The sequence below is a fragment of the Balaenoptera ricei genome, chromosome 13, assembly GCF_028023285.1.
Source record: "Balaenoptera ricei isolate mBalRic1 chromosome 13, mBalRic1.hap2, whole genome shotgun sequence".
Classification (NCBI taxonomy): Eukaryota; Metazoa; Chordata; class Mammalia; order Artiodactyla; family Balaenopteridae; genus Balaenoptera; species Balaenoptera ricei.
Genome location: NC_082651.1, coordinates 31,801,585 through 31,826,397, shown reverse-complemented (window position 1 = coordinate 31,826,397; position 24,813 = coordinate 31,801,585). Strand labels below are relative to the sequence as shown.

Below are 24,813 nucleotides of genomic sequence, written 5' to 3'. Positions count from 1 at the left end.
ACAGAGCTCCATCTGGCCTCACTCTGGGCAGCTTATAAGGCCTGGTGTGAGTTTTGTTTATGCAAGTGCAGCATAAAAGGAACAAATCTGCCAGCACCGAGGCTGCTGCCTCTTGAGTCCTTTTGCATACATTTTTCAAATGATAATTCACTCTACCCAACCCCCTTCCCACCCCCCCAAGGCCGATTTATTGAAAAAACCACCTTATATGGTAATACTGCTAACACACCGTCAGCTGGCCTTTTTAGGGACTCTGTTTAAAGAAGATCCGCCTCTGGGGTTTTATATTGCTCTGGTATTTATGCCAAAGACACACCAGCCCTCAGTCACTGGGAGAAGGACCTCTCATACACTCGGTGAGTACTGTACAGCTTCTGCCGTCTCTGTCTTTCTGGGGTTGCCTGGACCCCTGGGTGCAGGAGGCACCTCCAGACTGGCCTGGCTTCTGTGACGCTGGCCCAGGTCACACGTCAAGACCCTCGGTGTGCAACTCTGCCTACAAGCACACTGCTGCCTGCCAGGAAAAGGTATTTCTGGCCATGGGGCATCCTGGGGCAGGAACAGCCTGGAACGGGACTCCCTGCCCTCCTAACTGGGTGGTGGGTGGGATGTGTCACCTGCGGTCTCTGCTGTCACTGCTCACCAGAGCCAGCGCAGATCTACACCCATGAGGTGAGCTTGGTCGTGGCTCAGAATGTCTGGGAGGCTGTTTTAGGCGAACAGATGCTTTTCAGAGAAATGACTTCTTCTCGGGGCATTTAAATCCAAACCAATTATGGCCCCTGTGTCTGTGTCTGCTGGGGATGGGTGAGTATTTTCTTCAGACCCCCGCGGGTCTCTCTGATTCATGCTTGGCTAAGAGTTTTCTCACCCTTGAAGGCTCCAGGGTCATTGGAGGATGCAAAAAGTGGAGTGGAGTGGAGTAAGTGTCCTGGGGCATCGTGTGGTTTTAGGGCTGGAAGGAAGTGGAACCATCTAATTCATTCGTTCTCTGATGAAGACACTGAGACCTTAGAGAAGTTAAGCAACTTGTACAAAAGACCCACACCTGGCTGTGAAACCACCCACCAATGCCATCATCTTCCCCCAACGGCACACACACAGACACAAGAGCATAAATAATTAAGAGGAAAATAGATCAAGGGGCTGTGTCCACTTTTGTGAACAGAGTCTGCTAACATCTCTTTACAGCTGAGGCTGGCTGGGGTTATGATGCAGGCCTTGGAGGCAGACTCCCCAGCTACCAGAATTACTAAGTGACCTCAATTTCCTCACCTGTAAAATGGGAGCACTGGTAATAATACCTATCTGGCAGTGCTGTTGTGAGGATTAAATGAGATAATATATGTATAAAGTGCTCAGGTCAACACTGTCAGGGCCTGGCCCTGAGTGCTCAAACTTTAAAAATCACCTGGACAACTTGTTAAAACACAGATTGCTTTGTCGCCCCCCACCCCAGATTTTGACTCAGTAGACTGGGGTGGGCCTGATAATTTCCATGCCTAATAAACTTCCAGGTGATGCTGAGGCTGCTGGTCTGGGACCACACTTTGCATAGGGAGGCTCTAGCACTTGCTTTTATTATTTGAATGGGTTTAGACCTTGAGGTGAGCCCTTGGGCTGCAGCGAGACAGAGATTCCTGTGGCAGAGATACATGGGCACTAGAGAAACTCTAATGAGCAGAGATTCTACATGTTATGCCTGGGAAACCAAGATGGGCAGAATGACATCATGACCTTGAAGCTAGATTTCTTTCTTCCTTCCCTTTGTTCATTCTGGCAACATTTATTGAGCACTTGTTATGTACCAGGCACTGTCTCTGCTCCTTAGGGACAGTGTAGGGGCTTCTGCAATCACTGGGAGAGACAGATGAGAACCATGGAGAAGATAAATATATGAAAGGGGTAAAGCACAGGAGGAGCCCCTCACCCAGCCCAGAAGTTATCAGGGAAGGCTTCCTGGAGGAAGGGGTACCTGAGCTGGGCCCTGAAGTAGGGGTAGTCCCAGGACAGAGGGAGCATGTTCTTTAGGACTGTTTAAGGGGCTCAACTCCACTGAATATAGATTTCAAGGCAGGAAGCAGGGAAAGCTAAGGTCAGAGGGGCAGGCAGGGCCAGATTACTAGGGATTGGGCAATGGGGCACCACAGAAGGATGATAGCAAGAGGTCTGCCCTCTGAAGGGACTGCTCAGGCAGCTGTGAGGGGAGTGGACTGAACAGGGCAAGAGTGCTACAACAGTGTGCAGTGGTCCCAAGTTGGTGGCTGGAGCTACATGGAGGCAGAAATAAGAGGGCCTGGGGATTGGTTGGGAGGGAGGAGGAAGCAGTCAGGGTGTTGGGCTTGGGTTCCATCCTGGGTGGGTGGTGCCAATCTCTGAGGGGCCATTCCAGTCAGAGGACGGTGATGAGGACAGCAGTCTCAGAGGTGGAGTTGAGGTGCCAGGGCATGGAGTGTAGATGCCCCATGGGCTCTGGAGCTCAGGAGAGGGGTTGGGACTAGAGCTGAGCAGGGGGAGAGAGTGAGTGGCCGAGGTAAAAGCCAGAAGAGCAGGTCCAAATGGCAGATTCCTGAGGATCAGAAATATTGCTAGCCAGAAGCCATTTTTAATTTAATTAGTGTATATTAACCAAGTCGAGATACCCCGAAGTTAATAAGAGGTGCTGCTAGAATTTTCCACCATAGGAGTGTTTCTTGTGAAGTCATTGTATGGATATATGTGTTTGCAGATTTTAATAGGCAGCTGCTTACTTGTCATTTGAAGCCCTCACTCCAAGATGTTTCCCCAACTAGTATTTGAAATCTCACTATCTGAGAGGCCCTCCTTTTAGGACTCAAACTTTCCCCTAAAATGAAAACGTCTTTGGGAACTGGCATAAATTCAACCTTCCCTTCAATAATCATTGATTGGTGAAGTGGATCAATTCATCTCCTTCCAGTATGGCAGGCTTCATCCGGGGAGCAAGCTCTAATGGAGAAGAGTAAGAGAGATAATAAGAATTATTATTTGAGCAGCCCTTTACAAAAGGGGCTGGCAAACTTTTTCTGTAGAGGGCAAGATAGTAAATATTTTAGACTTTGTGAGTCTAAAGGTCTCTGTCACAGCTACTCAACTCTGCCATTGTACCGGAGCAGCCATGGACAGTATGTAAGTGAATGGGTGTGGCTGCGTTCCAATGGAACTTTATTTATTATTTGATTTCCATATAATTTTCTTGGGTCATAGAATCTTATTCTTTGGCTTTTTTGCAACCATTAAAAAATGTCAAAACCATTCTTAGTTCGCGGGCCTCACAAAAACAGGCGTTAGTTTGCTGACCCTGATTTAAATTGATTTCCAATTTATAAAGCACTTCATTTCCATTATTTCATTTGATCCATTATCCTGGGAGATAGATGTCACCATTTCCATTTTACAGTTGAGGAAACTGGAGGCCAAAGAGGGAGCCGTGGGACTTGGCCATGGGAAGGGGTGCCCAGAAGGAGGAGAGCAAAGAAGGAAGGGCAGGAGAGAACTCTGAAGCCAAACCCTTCTCCTTCAGAGAGTGAGTGTAGGGGGCTCTCATCTTGTCCTCATGTTTGCTTGGGGGTGGCCAGGGGGATGCATGGGTGAGCAAATTCTTTGCGCTCATTATGTCTTTGGATTTTGGCCACTTTTCAGAGAGGAGCGGGGAGCTGTGTTTCTAACTCTGTGAAACCCTCAATGAAGCCCAGATGTAGTACGTGCTGAAAGAGCCAGAACAGTGAACTCTGCTTTCTGCGAGTGCAAAGTGGTTGTGACCCAGGAAACCACAGTGACATTGGCTCTGGTTCAGTTGACACGCTCGAGTCTAGCCACAAATTACCAGCAAGTGGCTGAGTGAAGTTTAGAATTTCCCCTGGCAGAGACATTCCAGGGGATCCTGGCTCCAGGGTCCAAGTCTTCTCCCCGGGCAGCACAGCACGGGCCACGCCAAGCTCCACTCCAGGCCAGCTGTCTCAGCTGCTGGGAAACAAAGTCCAGCGTTCTTTCTTACTTTGGGTGGGGAACTTCAAGGGGAGACAAAAGGGTTCACTGAAAAGCCAGACAGCCTTGAACTATAAGTCACAAGAGAGAGGGGACCCCAGAGGGAGACAGTCACAGAGGTGCAGCTTTGCCTCTTGGCCACCTTCTAGCTTTTGGGGTTGTTTTCTCCTCAAGGTGGACCACCTGCTAGAACAAGGAAACACAACTCTTTGTGACCAGCTTGTGAAGAAGACTGTCCCTGTGTGGTTCTAAATCAGGCCCACATGACCGAGCTGCCCTGAGACTGGCCTGTGGGGACTCGAGCTCAATTTGCAGGGGCAGGGGCAGAGCAGACTGTCAGGGGAAGGCCAGGCAGGTGGTGGGATTGCCATCCAACATTTCCTGAGCACCTACTATGTGCTAAACACCGATGCAGGGGCTGTAAACATAAATCTAGACCTAGGCATGGCATAGGAGGGGCTCAGAGGCTCACAGAGAGAAAAGAACACAGACCCTTTGGTTTTAGGGCTTTTGCTGCCAAAAGTGCTAGAGAGACAGAGAGGCAGAAGCAAAAACACCAAACATGGAGAAGTTGTGAGGGTTTCACTGAGGTGGTGGGGAAGGTGCAAGCCCAAGCTTTGAAGCCTGTCCTGGGCTGAGGCCAGCCCTGCTGCTCCCAGTGAGGAGCCCGAGAGCTAAGTCCTTTCACTTCTCTGAGACTTGGTTTCCTTATCTGTAAAATGGAACTAAAAATATCTTCCCTCAGGGCTTTTGTGAGGATTAAATAGATAATGTATGTGAAAGGCTCCCAATTTTTAAAAATTAAAAATACATTTTTACCAAAAATGGAACCACAGAACATATTGTGTTTCACCTAACAAAGCAGCTTGCACTTTTTCCAGGACATTAAATATTCTGCTCTCTCTGTTGTAGGGAGGTTTCTGGCATCTAGTTTAGAAACCAGTTTATTTATTATTCAATAACTTTTTTTTGCATTAAAGTTGGCCAAATCTTTGCACTCACCCATGAGTGTTTCCCAAGGATAAATTCCTAGAAGTGTCTTTGTGGAGTTAAGAGATATGTACATTTTTAAGGCTTTTGATAAGTATTTTTGAATTCCTCTTTAGAAAAGTAGTACAATTTGCCATGTCAGCCGTGAACGGGAGCCCACCTTCCCACAGCTCTGCTGGCAACGGTGGCCCTAAGAACCGGACACAGCGCTCTGGCTGAAGGTGGGGTTAGCTTTTATCATGGCTCCAGCACACTGCAGACTGTCGACAAGACCCCAGGTCCTGCTCACAGAGGCTGAACAAGAGCTTTCACAGTTTGGTTATTCAGACCCACATCCGCAACCTCATATTTATCCTATTAAATTTAATCTTAGTGGATTCAGTTCATTTTCTCTGCTTTTTGAGATCTTTTGGATTTCGATTCTTCCAGCCAACATGTGTGTTTTATCTGGACATTTGATTACCATGCACTCCATATTTTCATCCAACTCATTTATAAACATGTCACATGAGAAAGGATCAAGAGTGGAGCTCTAAGGCATATCGTTGCCTCCAGGTTGACAGTGACCTATCAATTAACACCTTTCAGTGACAATAACTCAGGCAGCTGTAAATATGCCTAATTGATTTATTGTTCAGCCCACATGGCTTTATCCATAGGGATATCACGGGAGAATTTGTCAGATGCCAAGATCAAGTTAAGCTCAATGTCTCCCACCTTCTCCTGCATTTCCAGCCAGGGGGTCCTGTGGAAAAAGGGAGGCTGTTAGTCTGCCAACATTTGTTCTTGGTAAACCCTAATCAATTACAAGAAATCACTGCTTCTTTTTTTTTTTAATTTATTTATTTTTATTTTATTTAGTTTTGGCTGCATTGGGTCTTTGTTCCGGTGCGCGGGCTTCTCATCGTGATGGCTCCCCTTGTTGCGGAGCACGGGCTCTAGTCGCATGGGCTTCAGTAGTTGTGGCGAGTGAGCTCAGTAGTTGTGGTTCGCAGGCTCTAGAGTGCAGGCTCAGTAGTTGTGGCGCACGGGCTTAGTTGCTCCGCGGCATGTGGGATCTTCCCGGACCAGGGATTGAACCTGTGTCCCCTGCATTGGCAGGCTGATTCTTCTTTTTTTTAATTAATTAATTAATTAATTAATTTATTTATTTATTTATTTTTTATAAATCTATTTATTTTTGGCTGCGTTGGATCTTCATTGCTGTGTGTGGGTTTTCTCTGGTTGCGTCGAGCGGGGGCTACTCTTTGTTACGGTGCGCGGACTTCTCATTGCTGTGGCTTCTCTTGTTGCGGAGCACGGGCTCTAGGCACACGGGCTTCAGTAGTTGTGGCACGCAGGCTCAGTAGTTGTGGCTCACGGGCTCTAGAGCGCAGGCTCAGTTGTTGTGGCGCACGGGCTTAGTTGCTCTGCGGCATGTGGGATCTTCCCGGACCAGGGCTCGAATCTGTGTCCCCTGCATTGGCAGGCAGATTCTTAACCACTGCGCCACCAGGGAAGTCCTTATTTTTTTATTATCATATTCCAACTTTATTGTCAACAATAAAATACTAATTAATAAAAATATTTTTCTTTTCTAGACAAATACTCCCATGTAGCCTAGTATCTTCAACACAGGACACCTCTAGCACAACAAAAGAATCTATCCTATTTGAACAGAATTCCTGGGATTCATTTTCCTTAGTAAAATTCACTGTTTTTATGTTATGGCTATTCTAACTCCAATATCCCACTACCACCACCTCCCCCTGCCACCCCCAAAGCCTTTGAAAACAACAGAAGGGGGAAAAAACGTTTTAAAATTCTAAAATTTTATATTCTATTTCCCTCTGAATTGCTTGGAAGAAGCTTACTTTTTTTTTTTGAATTTTTGAATTTTATTTTATTTATTTTTTTATACAGCAGGTTCGTATTAGTCATCAATTTTATACACATCAGTGTATACATATCAATCCCAATCGCCCAATTCATCACACACCTCCACCCCCCCCCGCCCCGCCCCGCCCCGCCCCGCCCTGCCCTGCCGCTTTCCCCCCTTGGTGTCCACATGTTTGTTCTCTACATCTGTGTCTCTATTTCTGGGCAGGCAGATTCTTTTTTAAATAGATTTATTTATTTATTTTTGGCTGCGTTGGGTCTTTGTTGCTGCCCGCGGGCGTCTGCTCTTCATTGCGATGCGCGGGCTTCTCATTGTGGTGGCCTCCCTTGTTGCGGAGCATGGGCTCTAGGCGCGTGGGCTTCAATAGTTGTGGCATGTGGGCTCAGTAGTTGTGGCTCGTGGGCTCTAGAGCACAGGCTAAGTAGTTGTGGCACACGGGCTTAGTTGCTCTGCGGCATGTGGGATCTTCCCGGACCAGGGCTCGAACCCGTGTCCCCTGCATTGGCAGGCGGATTCTTAACCACTGCTCCACCAGGGAAGCCCCAGGCAGATTCTTAACCACTGCGCCACTAGGGAAGCCCACTGCTTCTTTAATAACACCTTCTGAAAACCTGCATAATTTGTATATCAAGATTATCTGAGGTTTTAGATATCTGCCTTCTTTCCCTTTTTGAATATTGGAACAATATTTGCCATCTCCATTTCCTGACATCTCTCCATTTCTCCATTGGTCTAACATGGCAGAAGGTTAGGGATCTTCCCTGCAGTCCAGAAACTGTTCAGACCAGAGACAACATTGTTTTGAACAACTAGGTACTTTCCTTCAATCTCCACCTCGTCTCAGACCAGTGTCCTCTCACCAGTGTTTGTTCTACATTTGTTATTCTGAAAATCCTTCTCCTTGACATCCATTGATTCATTCACTCATTCATCTGGATAAAAAAAAAGGTTTAAGAGCCCACCCTGTGCCAGACATTGTGCGAGGCTTACTGAAGAATCGCTGGAGAACAGGACAGGCATAGCTCCTGCCTTTACAGAGCTACAGATGAGCCCAGATGTGCAGAGTTGATCATTGCTGGGACAAGTTCAAGGTGCTGTGGGGCAAAGAAGAAGGGCCACTAACTGAGACCGGTAAGCCAGAGAGACTGAAAATGCAGTGCTGATGCAGAGGCCTGACAGATGATGGGAGTCAGTAGCAAATATGTTGGGGGAAGGGTGTTCCAGACCCCATGTCTAAAGGGCCAGAAGGGAGACAAGATGACACATTTGGAGAATGGAAAGGAACTCCACACAGCCGGAGTGAGAAGGCCAAGGGGGGCCAGGGGGAAGATGAGCCTGGAGACACAGGCAGGGGCCAGACCCTGTTGGGCCTTGTAGGCCAAGTGTGAGAACTGGGACTTGATCACTGTGACCATGGGTGATCATGTGGGTCAGCAAGGACAAGGAGAGCTAGATTCAAGAAGTCACAGTGGGCCTCTCCCCTAGTGTGCACCCTGCTTTGAACATAACAGGCAAGGGCTTCCTTCTAGCCTGCAAACTGTGTGAATAAGCTTCCGCTCAGTCTCTAGGTAGCCTTTCTGACCTCCCGTTCTCAGGCCTGGGACTCTGTCTCCTCTTTGCTTTGGTCATGGTCTTTGCTGTCCTCCTTTCACATAGGGTGTTGGAGGACCAGCGTCCCAGGCATCTAGGGCAGCTCTCTTCTTCCCCTCCTGCCACATGTTCCGAATGAAGCTGGGTGGGCTGTCCTCTGCAGCCACCTTCTCTCTCCATGCCTCGTGCCTCTCTTCTCTGGACTCCCACCCCCACCCCCACCCCGAGCTGGGACCCTCCCCACTTCCAGTCTGCCCCACTGGGGGGCTTCTCAGGCTGGAAGGCAATCCGCACACCATCTCCTGAGCTGCCATTGCTTCTCTTTCGTCATCAAGTGCCAAGAATTTGTCAGGTGTGGTCTTTTTACACTGCCCCTCACCCAAAGAAAGAAAACCTGCAACAGACGTTAGAAAAATTCATTCCCTCGTCACTTTGCAGTCGTCCCAATTCAGATATCAGCACTGGAGGAAAGACTTCTCTGTTTTTCTCCATCTGAAGCAACAGGGGCAGTGAGTCCCATCACGAATTCTCTCACTTTCCTCTCTCCTCTCAGGCTGCCTTGTCCTCCTCAAGGGGCTCCTACCCTTAGGATTGTACATTTTCACCTGCATCTTATTTTCCTTAATGATATGTATGATTGATTTTAATTATAAACTATACATGGATACAGTCTCCTTGTTAAAAATTAAAACATTACGGCACTTCTCCTCTCAGTCCCCTTCCCACTTCCAGGTAACCACTATGATCAGTCTTAGATTTTTTTTTTCCAGAACTTTTTGTTGTGTTCACATCCACACAAAAAGAAAATTATGGAAAATGCACAATATTGTCTTGTGCTCTAAAAAGAACTCATAAATGGTTTTATGCTGGACATTCTATTCTGCAACTTGCTTTGTTCACTCAGCAGAATGGTTTAGAAATCTATCCACATTAGTCCATGTCGATCTGCCTGGCCCTTCTCTTAACCTCAGTACAGTATCCCACAAGGGACTTTTGGGTAGTACCAGATTGTGTGTTGGTGTGTTTCTCTGATTAACCCTGCAATGAGAAGCCCGCGCACCGCAAAGAAGAGTAGCCCCCGCTCGCCGCACCTAGAGAAAGCCCACGCGCAGCAATGAAGACCCAAAGCAGCCAAAAATAAATAAATAAAACAAATAAATAAATAAATAAAATATCTTTAAAAAAAAAAAAAGAGTGCCAGTGTTCCCACAACTTTGCCAACACCTATAATAAAACTTTGAATCTTAACAATACGATGGGTGAAAATGGTCTTATTTCATTTGCATTTCCTGATAGCTAGTGAGGCAGAACATCTTTTCATGTAATTGTTGGGTATTTGCATTTCGTTTTCTGTCAACTATCTATTCATAGTCTTTTTACTTTTTTCTTTTAGGCTATTTACTTCTTTTTTATTGATTTGTAGGAGTTCTTTTATATAGCAAATAATAACCCTTAATTATGTTTACTGCAAATTTTTTCAATTCCTTTTCTAAACTTCAAGTCTTTAGAGATTCTTTCCATTAGATTAACGCTTTGTAGTCATTTCAGGTCTTTGAGAAGCAGGTGGATTTTTTTGCTAGGGCTGCCATAATAAGGTACCACAGACTGGCTTAAACAAGGGAAATTTATTTTTTCACAGTTCTGGAGGTTAGAAGGCTGAAGTCAAGGTATCAGCAGGGCTGGTTTCTCCTGAGGCTTCTCAACTTGGCTTGTAGATGATTGTCTTCTTGCTGTGTCTTCACATGATCTTCCCTCTGTGTGTGTCTGTGTTCCAATTTCCTCTTATAAAGATACCTGTTCTATTGAATTAGGCATATTTGACACCACTCATATTGGATTAATGACCTCATTTTACTTTAATTACCCCTTTAAAGGCCTTATCCCCAAATACAGTCACACTCTGAGGTACTAGGGTTAGGACTTCAACATAGAAATTGGGGGGTAAACAATTCAGCCCAAAACAGTAAGGTAGAGGGAAGAGGCCCAAATGCCAGAGAGTAAGGGGCCAGGTCCACACCTGTCCCTCCTGGAACTAGGTCCTGGTTGCCGATGGGGTCAGGCCCCAAGACAGCCAAGAAGACGGTCTCCAACATGATTTTGACAAGTGGCCAATTACCTCTCTTCTCCCCAGTTCCCTAGGTGCTCCAGCCCCTGGTTCACTCGGCCACACTCACCATGTGTGAAGAGGAGACCACTGCACTCGTGTGTGACAATGGCTCTGGCCTGTGCAAGGCTGGCTTTGCAGGAGATGACGCCCCCCGGGCTGTCTTTCCTTCCATTGTGGGTCGCCCTCGCCACCAGGTATGTATTCATCTGGACCCAAGGCTTTGAGTTACTAGGAGGACGCACTGGACTGTGGAGTCCATGCTGAGCTGCGTGCCTGTGTGCGTGTATGCATGCGTGCGTGTGTGTGTGTGTGTGCTAAGTAAGGTAAGGTAAGAGGAAGACGTGTATGGATGGGCGCTGTTCTCTCAGAAAATGACATTGTTTTAGGACAAAGAAAAGAGACAAGCCCCCAAGAAATCCTCCGCCTTCCCTCCCGCCATCTCTACATTCATCGGTATCCGCCTCACCCTGTCTCCTTCAGTCCGGTTTCCAGGGGAAGAAGGACATTTTCCCTATTTTTAACCTTCTTCAGAGACCCTCCAATACCTGAATCCCTCTAAGCGGAGCTCTCGGCCAATTCCGTTCTCCTTCCTTCTCTTTTGCATTGCAGGGTGTAATGGTGGGAATGGGCCAGAAAGACAGCTACGTGGGGGATGAGGCTCAGAGCAAGCGAGGGATCCTGACTCTCAAATACCCCATTGAACACGGCATCATCACCAACTGGGATGACATGGAGAAGGTACTGGTGGACTCCCCCTTTAGGGTGCTCACTTTAACATCATCAACACCCACCCTCTGCCCTGCCAACTCTTCCTCTGCAACGTTTCTCACGTCCTTCTTTCCTTCCTGTCCATCCCCCGGGCATTCCCCAGCCTCAGCTGCCAACATCTCTCACTAGACAACTCCAATGCCTTCCTGACTGATTTCTTTGTCTCCTGCCTCACTCACCTAATTCATTCTCTGCACTTCTGCAAAGCTTGTCTTTCTAAAAACAGACCAGATCATGTCACTCACCTCCTCAGACTCTTCACTAACCCACAGTTGGTTCCTGACTCCCTGTCTGGCATTTGAGGACCTGGTCCCGCCTAAGTCCCAGCTTTATCCTTTCCAGCTTTCACTCCAGCGCAGTGCTTATCCTTTAAAATGCTCTGCTGCTTCCAGAAAGGCAAATAGCTTCTCCCCTTTATTTTCCCTGTCATGACCTCAGATAGGTGCATTAATGCTATATTAGTATGATGCTTCTCTAGTGAAAAATTTAAATAGGAATCTCTACCAGTTTCTAGAAGCTTTTTTCATGTCAGAAGATGTTGAGGGGGCGCCTTCCCTGGCAGCCCAGCGGTTAGGACTCCGTGCTTCTGCCGCAGGGGGCAGGAGTTTGATCCCTGGTCTGGGAACTAAGATCTCTCATACCACGTGCCCCCCCCCAAAAAAAAGATCAAACTCTCACTAGATACCTAGGAAATATTAACATCAGGAACAAACCACCTGTAAATGATAAATGAAAATAAAATATTTTTTAAAAAGAAGACGTGGGGGGTAATTTTTTAAATGGTAGTTTGTGTTCCACAAAATCACGTGCAAAATGCTAATAGAGCCTTTCTAATATCCTTTTTTTAAATTGAAGTATAGTTGCTGTACAATATTTCTAATATTCTTTTGATAAATTCCACTGACAGTTGTCTGAGAATTCTTGTTTCTACAATGACTGTCTTTTGAAATGTAATAGAGGGCTTATTGAGCAGACTGCAACTGGGAATAAAGAAAGCTGATTTGAAATCTGTACTACGCATATACTTTTCTCTAAACCCTAGATTCAGTTTCTCTAAACCCTAGATTCAGTCACTCTGAATGTGACATAAATAGATAAAAATACAATAGCTCTTGCTTCACTCTGTGGGATGGTTAAGAGCACAGACACTGGAGTCAGTGGCAGGGAGATCTAGGAGCAAATCCTTCCCTCTAAGCCTCAGCTTCCTTATTTGTGGAAATAAAAATACTTTCTTCATTAGGTTGCTTTGGAGGTTGAACTAGGCAAATATTTAGTATAATCCCAAGGCATGGAACATACTTAATGCTCAATACGTGGCACATATTATTATATTTCTAATGATATCTAATTTGAAAACATAATAGACAAAATAATTTATTCACAGTAGTAATATGAACTCTTTAAAGAAACCCCTAAAATATATTATGTGCCTTAAAAGAAAAACTGAATAGGGTGAAGCTGTCAGATCTCCTCAAATTAATTTATAGGCTCATTGCCATTCTAACAAAAATCTCACAATTTTAAAAATTGTATATATTTAAGGTATACAACTTGATGATTTGATATGTGTATACATTATGTAATAGTCACCATACTCAAGCTAATTAACATATCTACTACCTCACATAGTTTGTTTGGTTTTTTCCCTTGCAGTGAGAACACTTAGGATTTACCCTCTTAGCAAATTTCAAGTATACAGGACAGCATTGTTATCTTTAGTCACCATGCTAATATATTATGTTAGATCTCCAGAATTTACTCATCCCGCATAACTGACACTTCGTATGCCTTGACTAAGATAGCCTCTCTTTTCCCTCCCCCCAGCTCCTAGTAGCTACCATTTTACTCTCTGCTTCTATGAGTTTGACTAAAAATACCACGAGTTTTAATCATGCAAGATAATCATAAAGTGTGGAAAAATAAATAAGACAAAATTTATGAGAATAAAATGAATAAGAAAAACTATGAGAGGAGACTTGCTATATCCAAATAGTAAAATATAATATAAAGTTATAAAAATTAAAACAATTTGGTGCCAATACAGAGGTAAAAAAGAAATACATGGTAAATGAAACTTCCAAGACCAGAGGGGAGAGAAGGATTCAATAATTCAATGAATTATTCTGTGACAACTGATTCATTATTTGGGGGGTAGGGAATCTGTTTATGGCCCTTACTTCATACAATTTCATCAAACACATATCAATTGAATATGAAAGTTAAATATAGAAATTCAAATGATAAAAAATACAATGTAGTAAGTGTGAGTATTTATCAAATTTCTGGTGAAAGAAGTCAGAGAAAAAGAATGACAAATGTGACTTCTTAAAAATCATAACTTCGGGCTTCCCTGGTGGTGCAGTGGTTGAGAGTCTGCCTGCCAATGCAGGGGACACGGCTTTGAGCCCTGGTCTGGGAGGATCCCACATGCCACGGAGCAGCTAGGCCCGTGAGCCACAACTACTGAGCCTGCGCATCTGGAGCCTGTGCTCCGCAACAAGAGAGGCCGCGATAGTGAGAGGCCCACGCACCGCGATGAAGAGTGGCCCCTGCTCGCCACAACTAGAGAAAGCCCTTGCACAGAAACGAAGACCCAACACAGCCAAAAATAAATAAATAAATTAATTAATTAAAAAAAAATCAGCTATACTTCAATAAAAAAAAAATCATAACTTCTAGTATGTGAAAAGCAAAACCAAATTTAAAAGGCAAACAACAAATTGCAAAAAGTATTCACAAGTGCAAAAGAGGATTAATATAAACAACTAATGTAAATTGATAATTAAAAACACAAAGTCTCCACCAGACAAATAATCAAGGGACATGACCAGATAATTGGCCAAATAGAAATTATCAAAGGTTGAAAATCTGAAGAAGTTTAAACTTATTTGAAAAATTATTTAAAAACTTATTTAAAAATTCAAAGTAAAACAACTAGGTATTAATTTTATCTGTCAAATTATTTCATATTTTAAGAGTGAGAACACTGAATGCACTTAAGGGTGAAACAGGCAATTTCTATTCTGAAGTAAAGACAAAATTAGCCTCTTTGTGGGTGATAGAAATCAAAAAGTTTTCCAATTGCCATGCTCTGTAGTTCAGTAATTCCATTCTTAGAATTTTTTTCTTTGGAAAACATCCTGAATAGAAAAAACAAAATGTAATATGTACAAAGATAGTTTTCACAAGATTATTTATAAACAAAAATCAAAGATACCATGAATAGTAATGTGATTAAATATATGATGATGATGGTATATGATGAAATGTTGTGTAAACATTAAAAAAATTTTAGTTCAATTTATTAAAAATAAATGTTTACTATGGAAAAGAAAGTTATTTATGTTACATTAACTGAAAAGTGACAGGAAACAAAATTGAACATAGAAGTGTAAGAGTAGTAAATAATAAATAAATGAAAGCATATGAAGTAAATAAATGGTAGTAGTAATAAATTTAAAAATACATAAAGATGAAAGATTAGGGAGAAGAAAAAAGCCAAAGTGTTAACTATTTATTATTAAGTAATGGAAATATGAGAAATTTTTAGTCCTCTTAAAAATATTTTCCTAATTTAAAAATTGTCGACATCTTTAACTTTTAAAGTACTTTATAAAAGCTTCCGAAAATGAAGTAAGATGAAGTGCAGATGCTTGGGCCCAACACCCAAAGATTCTTTTTTTTTTTTTTACATACTTATTGGAGTATAATTGCTTTACAATGGTGTGCTAGTTTCTGCTCTACACCAAACTGAAGCAGCTATAAGTATACATATAGCCCCATATCCCCTCCCTTTTGAGTCTCCCTCCCACCCTCCCTATCCCACCTCTCTAGGTTGTCACAAAGCATCGAGCTGATCTCCCTGTGCTATGCAGCTGCTTCCCACTAGCTATCTATTTTACATTTGGTAGTGTATATATGCCCATGCCACTCTCTCACTTCTTCCCAGCTTTCCCTTCCCACCCAAAGATTCTGATTTGTGGGCCTAGGATACAGCCTAGGAACCTGCACCTATAACAATTATCCCAAAGCATCCAGGGCCCACATTTGAGGAAATACTAAGATCACATTATTAAGCCTAATTGCCATCTCCTTCACGTCTCCTGTGACACCTCCACAGCCCAGGTCCTCTGCTTGTGCCATTTGCTCTGCCTCAGATGCCCTCCTCAGTCTCTGGAGACCTTCCTTTGCCTTCAGGACCTACTCAAATCTCCCAGAAAACGAACTTCTCCTGCCTCTTCCTTCATTAAAATATAGACATGTCTTGTATTTTGTCTTTTTGACTGCCTTTCTCCCCTCCAGACTTTGAAACTAAGATTACATTTAGCACCATCCTAGCACAAAGCCAGGGGTCCTTAAATACATGGGTACAATGGAATCAGAGGACCCTGTGCCCCACCTCTGAGGAAATCAAAGCCCTGTGTCCCTGCCACTCTTTGCCAGATCCCTCTGAAATAAAGGCTCCTGTTTGTTGTCCTGGATCACTAAAGAGGGAACAGTACACAGCGGGAAGAAGTAACTTCCTCTAAAGCAGCGATTTTGTCTCCCTGGGGCATTTGGCAATGTCTGGAGACATTTTTGCTCCTCACAGCTGGAGACATGCTACTGGCATCTAGTGGGTGGAACACGGGGATGCTGCTAAACATCCCGTAATGCACTTCAGCTCCCCCACAAGGAAGAATTATTGAACTTAAAATGTCAAAGCGCTGAGGTTGAGAAACACAGTGACAGTTAATGCATATCTGTCAGGCTTCAGCAGGAGACAGTATACACTCAGCTGGGGTTCTGAAATTAATTTAAGGAAGGACTACTTACAGAGGTGTGAGCAGGTTTAGGGAACCAGAAAGGGATGCAGAGGCACTCAAGTGCCAGCAACAGAGGGAAGCTCTTACAGCTGGAAGGCTGAAGGGCAAGGGCAGCGTGACTAGAGCTCAGTGAGAGCTGGAGCCTGAGGAGGGGCTGCGCAACAGGAGCTGTGCTCAGGGAGGCCACAGTGTTGCCGGGAGATCACCATGCCCTTCTCCCCCCTCCCACTCTCCAACCTCTTGCTGGTATCTTCTATCAGCCAAGCACAGCCAGAAGCCAGAGAGCTGCAGAGGGCCTTGTCCCTCAGGGCACAAAGCAGGGGAGACAACGGAGAGGTGTAAAGAGGAGCCAAGGCCAGACAGAAATAATCAACACACTAAGTATATTGGCCCCAGGTCTGAGTCCTGTCTGGGGCCTTGTTGAGAAGGAATATAACCTCTAAAGAGCAATCAGAAATTCCCATGGCTGACAGGCCTCCTCTCCAGATCCAGTCCATTCTGAGAGCATCGTACCATACTCCCCCAGCATGGGCATGTCCATAGGAAGTTTCCAGCCCACTGGGAGTCTGCTGGACTCATCTGACTTTTGTCCCAACCAGATCTGGCACCACTCCTTCTACAATGAGCTGCGGGTAGCACCTGAGGAGCACCCCACCCTGCTCACGGAGGCCCCCCTAAATCCCAAGGCCAACAGGGAGAAGATGACCCAGGTAAGAGGCCAGGAAGACTTGAGCACTGGCACAAGAACACAACATGGATGCTTGGCCAGATTCTTTCTCCCATTCATGCATCAATGCAACAGAATTTTTTTGAGAATTGCTGTGTTTGTAGTCCATGCCAGAACGTATGGGAGGTGGGAGAGGGGTAAATAAGCACAGTTCCTGCCCTTAATAAAATTACAAACCATTCTGTGGACCAAGAGGTGCTGTGATTTCTGCCAGATAGTCTTCTATTCTGCATTGTTCTTTCAGATCATGTTTGAAACCTTCAATGTCCCTGCCATGTACGTCGCCATTCAAGCTGTGCTCTCCCTCTATGCTTCTGGCCGCACGACAGGTGAGTAGCCCTGTAATCCGTTCCCTTTCTGACTTGAGAGGGAGGAAGGGAAAGCTGGGCTCTTGCGGAGATTCCTGTTCAGAAGAATCAGTGGGACAGTCAAAGTCCAAGGAAAACCTTGATTAGGGATAACAGAAGGCAAGCCCATGTAAAATGCAGATGCGAGTCTACCCAGTGTAGCTGGAAAGAATTTACATGAACAAACCATGACTAATACAACCTGCAAGGGCCATTTCCCTCACAGTAGTTAGTCTGGGAGCTTGTACACACTTTCCAACAATGCTAGAATGTTTCTGCTCATGAAGCAGCAATGGCAGAACCTATGATGTTGGGTGTGTAAGTATGACGTGGCCTTGGTATAGAAAGGAGCTCAGGGAAACAGAGGGAACTTCAAAATAAAGTGATTTTTAATAGGGGCTTCACAGCTTGCATGAACATCTTTCAAACATTCATTCATGTATTCATTGATTTGTCCATTTATTCATTCATTCAAATATTTTCCGTTACTCCCTACCATGTGACAAACACTACAGGCCATGGGCACACACTGTCAAACAAGACAGACCAGCCATTATGGAGCTAACAGTCTAGTGGAGGAGAGATGAAAGTAAAGGATAATTTCACTGCAGGTGATAAGGACGGTGATGGGGAAATATAGGTATATGCAGTTCTGTATCCCATGCTTTGCGCTTGGTTTTATGCTGTGAACGTCATGTTCAGTGGCCACACGGGAGTCATTGTGTGATGGTTCCATGATATTGATTTATTTATTTTACCATTTCTCTATTGCAGGACCTTTAGGTTGTCTCCAATTTTTATTTTTTATTATAAAATATGCTGTGACCAACATCCTTGTATAAGAGTAAGCTGCTGATCTCTGGATATTTATTTTGGATCTGGCTCTTACTGAATCATCTGATTAACTCTAATCGTTTCTCAGTTGGTTCTCTTAGGTCTTCTAAGTATACAACCACGTTATCTGCAAGTAATGATGATTCTGTTCCCTTTTGATGATAGTACCTCTTATCTGTATTTTCTGTCATATTGCATTGGCTAGAACATCCAGGACAATATTAAATAATAATAATACAGTAACAATATTGTAGTGTTTCCCCATCAATTATGTGGCTGTTGGATCAGGAGAGATTTCTTATCACATTGAGAAAACTTATTTCCTTTCATAGTTTACTAAAAGTTTCATCAGTAAAGAATGTTATTTTTTTCAAGCTGGTTTTTATAGTCCTTTTAGCACTACATATGTGTTAGTTTGATGCCTGAAGGATATGCAAATTATCCAGTCTCACTAAAGAACGTGCAGCCTAGATGCCAATTGACGTGTGCATTTTTGTGAAAGTGTTTCAAGGAATATAAGAAGAGGAGACATTTTACTTGCCTTCCAGATGCCTACAGTCACATTTGGGAAAACAAACCGACATACACAAAAATTGATGTACACAAAAAATATGATTGATAATTCTCACCATGGGTGAATTTTCTAGCTGCTAAAGAAAAATATGGTAGTTGAAGATCTTTCGGTAACCAGTCCCAGAAAGAGACAGATGAAAGAAAATACTAAAGGTTTTCATAGGTCTTATCCTCTCTGTCCTTAGGCATTGTCCTGGATTCAGGGGACGGTGTCACCCACAATGTCCCGATCTACGAGGGCTACGCACTGCCCCATGCCATCATGCGCCTTGATCTGGCTGGCCGCGACCTCACAGACTACCTCATGAAGATCCTCACAGAGAGAGGCTATTCCTTTGTGACCACAGGTACCCAGACTCTTTCTGGACTTGACTTGAGCTCAGAACCAAATCTGATCTAGGACCAGAAATTCTCATGACTAATGAGAAGTCAGTGGCCCTGTGTCCTCAAACTCTCTTAGGGCAAACAGGGAGGCCCTAGGCTGGGGCTGGGCCCCTAGACCAGACCAGATAGTCAGGGCAGGCTTATTTAAGGAGGAAGGTTCCCAACCAAGACACCCTGGGGAGGGAGACAAGGCTTAGACCTACTCATCCTAAGAAGCACTTGGCTTTGCCCTCTTTTAAGTGTGCTTTCACAGCACTCCTTCCCTCCCCAGGCACCTGCTACCTCTGTCCATGTCCACACCAGGATCAGAGCTAGTTTTTATTCGGCAGAATGGTGGTAAGAATCTGGTGGCACATTTCATTACCTAGGGGTTTTATGGTTTGTCTGAGGACAAATGGAATAAGTAAGGTCTGAATTTCCAAGGGGAAGTGGTTCCCTGGGCAGGAAGAGGTTTTAGGTAGGAGCCTTCCTAGATTCTGTACAATCCCAGCATATAAGCCTCCATCTAGATGGGAAATGTGTCCTGAAAGGCCCTCAGGAAGGCCTGCAGCTTTGTCAGGGCTGAGTGATGAGAGCAAGACGAAAAGCACATACAAAGTTTTGCTTGGGAATCGAGATTTTGAACTTTCACTTTAGAAAGAGGAATGAAAACGTTAACATTCATCTTGAGACTGAACCCAAAAGAGAAGGAAGAAGGAAGTTTTCATGGAGATCAAAATGGGACAACCAAACTAACAGAGCTCAGTATCTACTCTCTGTCATTTCTACTCTTTCTAGCCGAGCGAGAAATCGTGCGAGACATCAAGGAGAAGCTGTGCTATGTGGCCCTGGACTTTGAGAATGAGATGGCCACGGCAGCCTCCTCTTCCTCCCTGGAGAAGAGCTACGAGCTGCCAGATGGGCAGGTCATCACCATTGGCAATGAGCGCTTCCGCTGCCCCGAGACCCTCTTCCAGCCCTCCTTCATTGGTGAGGCTCGGCCTGTAGTCCTGGCCAATCAGGAGGGCAGGGATGAAAAGAGAAACACCAGGAGTCACGCACACTGTGTATTGTTTATGCTTAGCCTATATTTTTCCAGGAAGGACCAAAAATACATAAACAATACAACTAGATAAAAATCTAATTTTAAATATAAGGGTAAGAAAATCAAAATAAAGGAAAAGTGGGATGGGAATATAAACATGAAACTAAGAATGAGATTAAAACATAAAATATTTCTTGGATCCCTCAACATTTAAATCATGGGGTCTTAAACCTATAGCAGTAAACAGGGTGGGTTTGGGGGTCAGACCTGGTTTTAAATCCTGATTCTGCTCCTTCAAGTGCTGTACCTTGGACATGTTACCTTCTTCAAACCTCAGTTTTCTTATCTATAAAGTAGAAATTATGATAGTACCTACTAGATAGGGTTGCCACAAGGATTAAATAAGATAATATTTAATACAAGGATAACTACTTTCTTGAGAAGTATATAAGAGAAAGGCCTGTAAGCAAATGTTGACATATAGTGTAGTGGTAAATAGCAAACTGGACAAAGTGCTATAGGCCTAAGAAATCAGGGAAGGCTTCTCAGAGAAGGTGAATATTTGAATAGAACCTTGAAGAATGAGTATAGTTTTAATGTATCTGGGAATGGAAGGAGTGCAGAGTAGGGAATGGCATGCAGGGCAAATGGAAAGGTATGTGCAAAGTGTGGAGGAGTGACAAGTCATACTCTATTTGGGACATGATGGGTGAGGTGTGTGTGTGTGTGTGTGTGTGTGTGTGTTTGCACACAGAGGAAACAAGAGAGCCACTGGACCACACAAAGAGCATGGGGGTTAATCATATCAGCAATGTAGAGCCCCTGGAAGTTTTTAGACAGCAGAGTAGCAAAGTCAGTATTTCACTTTAGGAAGATTCCTCTATCTACAGTGTGGAATTATATCACATGGAAAAAAGACAGGAGATGGGGGACCCCAGGTAAGTGGGCATGAGCTGGTATGGCAGGCAGGGCCTTTTACTGTGGAAGATCTTGGTGCCAGACTAAGGTAGCTAGATGTCAACCAACAGGCAAAGATGATATGATGGGTATATCCATACAATGGAATATTATTTGGCTATAACAGACTATAACATGGATGAACCTTGCAAACATTATGCTACATGAAAGGAGCCAGACACAACAGAACAAATACTGTATGGTTCCATTTATATGAGATGTCCAGAATAGGCAAATCTATAGAGATTAGAAAATAGATTAGTGGTTGCCTAAGGCTGGGGAAGGAGTGCAGGGGAAAATGGAGAGTGTCTGCTAATGGGCATGGAGTTTATTTGGGGGGTATTAAACATGTTCTAAAATTAGATTGTGGTGATGGTTGCACAACTCTGTGAATACACTAAAAACTAGTGAACTATACACTTTAAAGGGGTGAATATTATGGTACATGAATTATATCTCAATAAAGCCGTGAAAAAAGTGATACAATGAAAGTATTCCTTTAGAAATATTCATCAGGGAACAGTGTGAAAGATCAGTCAGAACTGGGGGAAGCTCAAGGCAGGGCGGTGACCAGTTAGAGAGTCTGATCTTATCCATTAGGGAGGTGACTGAGGCGAACCAGGGTAGCTGCATCAACAGAAGGGTCACCTGAGGAGCTATAGGCGTGGCGTGGTGGATGCTGACTAGCTACTGTGATCTCTACTAGGCATGGAGTCAGCTGGAATTCATGAAACAACCTACAATTCCATCATGAAGTGTGACATTGACATCCGCAAGGATTTATATGCCAACAACGTCCTCTCCGGGGGTACAACCATGTACCCCGGCATTGCCGACAGAATGCAGAAGGAGATCACAGCCCTGGCCCCCAGTACCATGAAGATCAAGGTGGGTCCTGCCCTGGCTCCCTCCAACCTGTTCTTTGTCCAAAGACCTGTGTACTTGGGAGATGCTCCGAGTCAGGCTGCCAGGCTTACAGCTTGGTGGCCTCCTGGGTGCTCCATCATTCCGGCCCAAGACAGATTTCATCTTGGGGGATTATGTTCTTTGGGCACTGATAAGCAGGAGACACATTTAGCGTGGGCTCTCAAACACAATTTCATGGACCCCATATGAGAAGGAGGTGAAAGAATTTGGAATGGAGAGAAGTTGAGGGGGTTGAGGAGGAAATGAGGAGGGAAAGAGGGAAAGAAAAGAAGGAGGCAACACCACACCATCTTTAAACTTTAAACTTTTTAAAAAGGACTTGGGTGTCACCCCAGAGGAGGGTGAAAGTTCCAAAGAGAGAATGTTGGCTATAGGACAGTCTGCTGGTTCAAACTCACAGGAACATTCCTTGATTCCTGAACGGCCTCTGATGTGCTGTCCCATCTTGGTCACAGCCCTCCCACACAATGCTTCTCACCGCACAGGCCTCATCAGAACGGGAGCCCACCTGTCTTACCACTTCTCCCCAGCCTCTGGTCCCCAAGCAATCAGACAGACACTTTTAGGGCTTCTAGGAACTTTGCTACTAGCAGGATTAGAAAGAGTTAGGAGTAAAATAGAGATAACAAATAGGTTGAAAGTTACAAAGTCTCACAATAAAGTTGGTCTCTGGGGAGTAGGCCTGATCTGAGGAAGTGTGTTCTCTATGTCAGTATTCTAAGAACCTTCTTCACAAAGGCTTTCCCCCTGCCTAGCAGATGGTGCTTGGCACAGGGAAGCAGAGCAGGCCACCAGAAAACAGGTGAGCAGCGGGCTCTTCTCACCCAGAGCCAATTGGAGCAGCCACGCTTACTGAGGTCTGCCACATGGGGGGCAATGTGCCAGGCCTGGGGCAGCGGCTTTTTACTAGGACCATGTGTCAGGATACCACACCTGATTCCGGTTCAACAGGTCTGGGGTGCCCCCATCACTTACACTTATAAATGGACACCAATGACTTGATGCATATTCCAATTTATGAGCCACTGCCCTGAGTTTAATAACATTGCCGGCCTTCCAGGAGTTTAAGATCTGATTAGTAGACATGATCAATGGAAGATCAGCTTAAATAAGACCAGAGGAGGGGAAAGCACACTGCAGGCAGGGGAAAGAGAGTGAGTAAGCAAAGATGCCCGGGGATGTGTGCAGGTACAAACACCCCAGCCATATTGGACTGGGGGAGGTGAGGCAAGCTCCAGGATATGGAAGAAGAGAGTGTGGTGGGAATGGGGCTGAGATTTAGGGCCTCCAGCCCAAGACAACCCAGAGTTTTCTCACAACTAGAACTGCCCAGCAGTAAAATCTGTTACCTTCTTAGTGGCTATGCCAGTCCCTGAGGTATCTGTCAAAGGAGCAACAGGGTGACTTTTGTCTGCCTGAATAAGATAACTTCTAAAGACCCTACTTATTTAGCTATTCCATGATCTCTGCAATTTAGGAAATACGTAGGGAGATTCTTAGGAGACAAAAAAATCTGTTTCATGTCTGGTTTGTTCTAGCACTGAATTCTTAGTCCCTTCAGAAACAGGAATTAGTTGAAGAGTCATGGTCCTTTTAGATATACTTGTAGGTGGAGTTCAAAGTTGTCTGACATGACAACCAATTCCTAAAGGCCAAGCTCAGGAATCCCAGTGGCATGTATGAATTTGAGAACTTCTCAGATACAAGAGACTATTGAGTAGACTGGCTTAGACTCAGGAATGGAGGAATCCCAGCCCAAGCTGCCCATGCATCCAAACTCTAGGCAAGAACAGAACAGCACTCCCTTTACAGATGTTTGTATTGGTTAGCTATTGCTGAGTAACAGCAACTAAGAAATTTCAGGGCACGTAATAATAAGCATTTATTGCTCATGCATCTGCAGGTCAGCTGGGAGTCAGCTGATCTAGGTCAAGCTTGGCTAGACAGCTCTGAAGGCCCAGCCAACTCAGGTCAGGGGCACATCTCTCACTGTGGGGCCCAGGCTGAAGGGCCAGTAGCTCTTCAAGGGAAACTCTTCTCATGAAGATGGCAGAGACACAAGACAGTGTGCCCACCTGCATGCCTGAAGCACATTTCAAGCCCCTGTGTCAAGTCTGCTGACATCCCATTGGCCAAAGCAAATACAGGGCCCAGCCCAAAGTCACAGGGTGGAACACTGAACTCTTCTCATGGAGGGGCAGGGGGATGGGGTGGGAGGGAGACTGACAATCTGAGCAATAGTCTAATCTACCACAAGGTTTCTCCTGTTCCTTTCTGACCACAGAGGCTGTTCTTTTCCAGGGTAGTCTGGCAGTGTGGTGAGATGATTCCTGGACCACCTTCCCTATTCCTTGGCGGCTGATCATGATTCACCATATTTGCTCTTTGCAGATTATTGCTCCCCCAGAGAGGAAGTACTCAGTCTGGATCGGAGGCTCCATCCTGGCCTCTCTCTCCACCTTCCAGCAGATGTGGATCAGCAAGCCAGAGTATGATGAGGCAGGGCCCTCCATCGTCCACAGGAAGTGCTTCTAAAGTCAGAACAGATTCTCTGGGGGTCTCCTTGAGACTGCTCTGTTAACAATCATGAAACATTAAAACCTGCAAGCCTTACTTCTCTGTGTGGGGCTCTTTATTTTCCTGGGCTGACTCTCACACACAATGCTAAAGGCTTTTCACACCTATTTCTAGTCCACACAATGACCCTGAGAGGTAGGTGCTATTATTACAGATGAGGAAATTGAGGCTCAGAGAAGTTAACACCTTGCTGAAGATCACACAGAGCCAGGGTTAAAATCCAAGTGTATGTGGCGCTAAAACCTAGTGCTTCTTCTGCTATACCACCTTGTTTCCTTTATCTTGAACGTTAGTAAGAATGAGGACTAGATGACTCTTG

At 44.7% G+C, this 24,813-nt stretch overlaps 1 protein-coding gene across 2 annotated transcripts; it reads left to right on the top strand.

Annotated features, from left to right (window-relative positions):
• Positions 1 to 274: 274 nt before the first annotated feature.
• On the top strand, positions 275 to 24,530 carry ACTG2 (actin gamma 2, smooth muscle). 2 transcript variants are annotated; one of them, XM_059942640.1, is made up of 9 exons: positions 275 to 356; positions 10,596 to 10,765; positions 11,181 to 11,309; positions 16,744 to 16,854; positions 17,116 to 17,200; positions 18,811 to 18,972; positions 19,787 to 19,978; positions 21,697 to 21,878; positions 24,309 to 24,530. In XM_059942640.1, the coding sequence occupies exons 2-9, from the start codon at positions 10,640 to 10,642 to the stop codon at positions 24,450 to 24,452; spliced, it is 1,131 nt and encodes a 376-aa protein (XP_059798623.1). In that variant the 5' UTR covers positions 275 to 356; positions 10,596 to 10,639; the 3' UTR covers positions 24,453 to 24,530. The 2 variants fall into 2 exon arrangements, with proteins under 2 accessions (XP_059798623.1, XP_059798622.1); XM_059942639.1 differs by lacking the exon at positions 275 to 356 and adding an exon at positions 370 to 527.
• Positions 24,531 to 24,813: the final 283 nt, after the last annotated feature.

What these genes read in the sequence shown, in the direction of transcription:
- ACTG2 (XM_059942640.1), top strand. Translation starts at nt 10,640, where the DNA reads ATGTGTGAAGAGGAGACCACTGCACTCGTGTGTGACAATGGCTCTGGC. An exon ending in CTATTCCTTTGTGACCACAG is followed by an intron (nt 18,973 to 19,786) that starts GTACCCAGACTC and finishes TACTCTTTCTAG; the next exon opens with CCGAGCGAGAAATCGTGCGA. An exon ending in CCAGTACCATGAAGATCAAG is followed by an intron (nt 21,879 to 24,308) that starts GTGGGTCCTGCC and finishes TGCTCTTTGCAG; the next exon opens with ATTATTGCTCCCCCAGAGAG.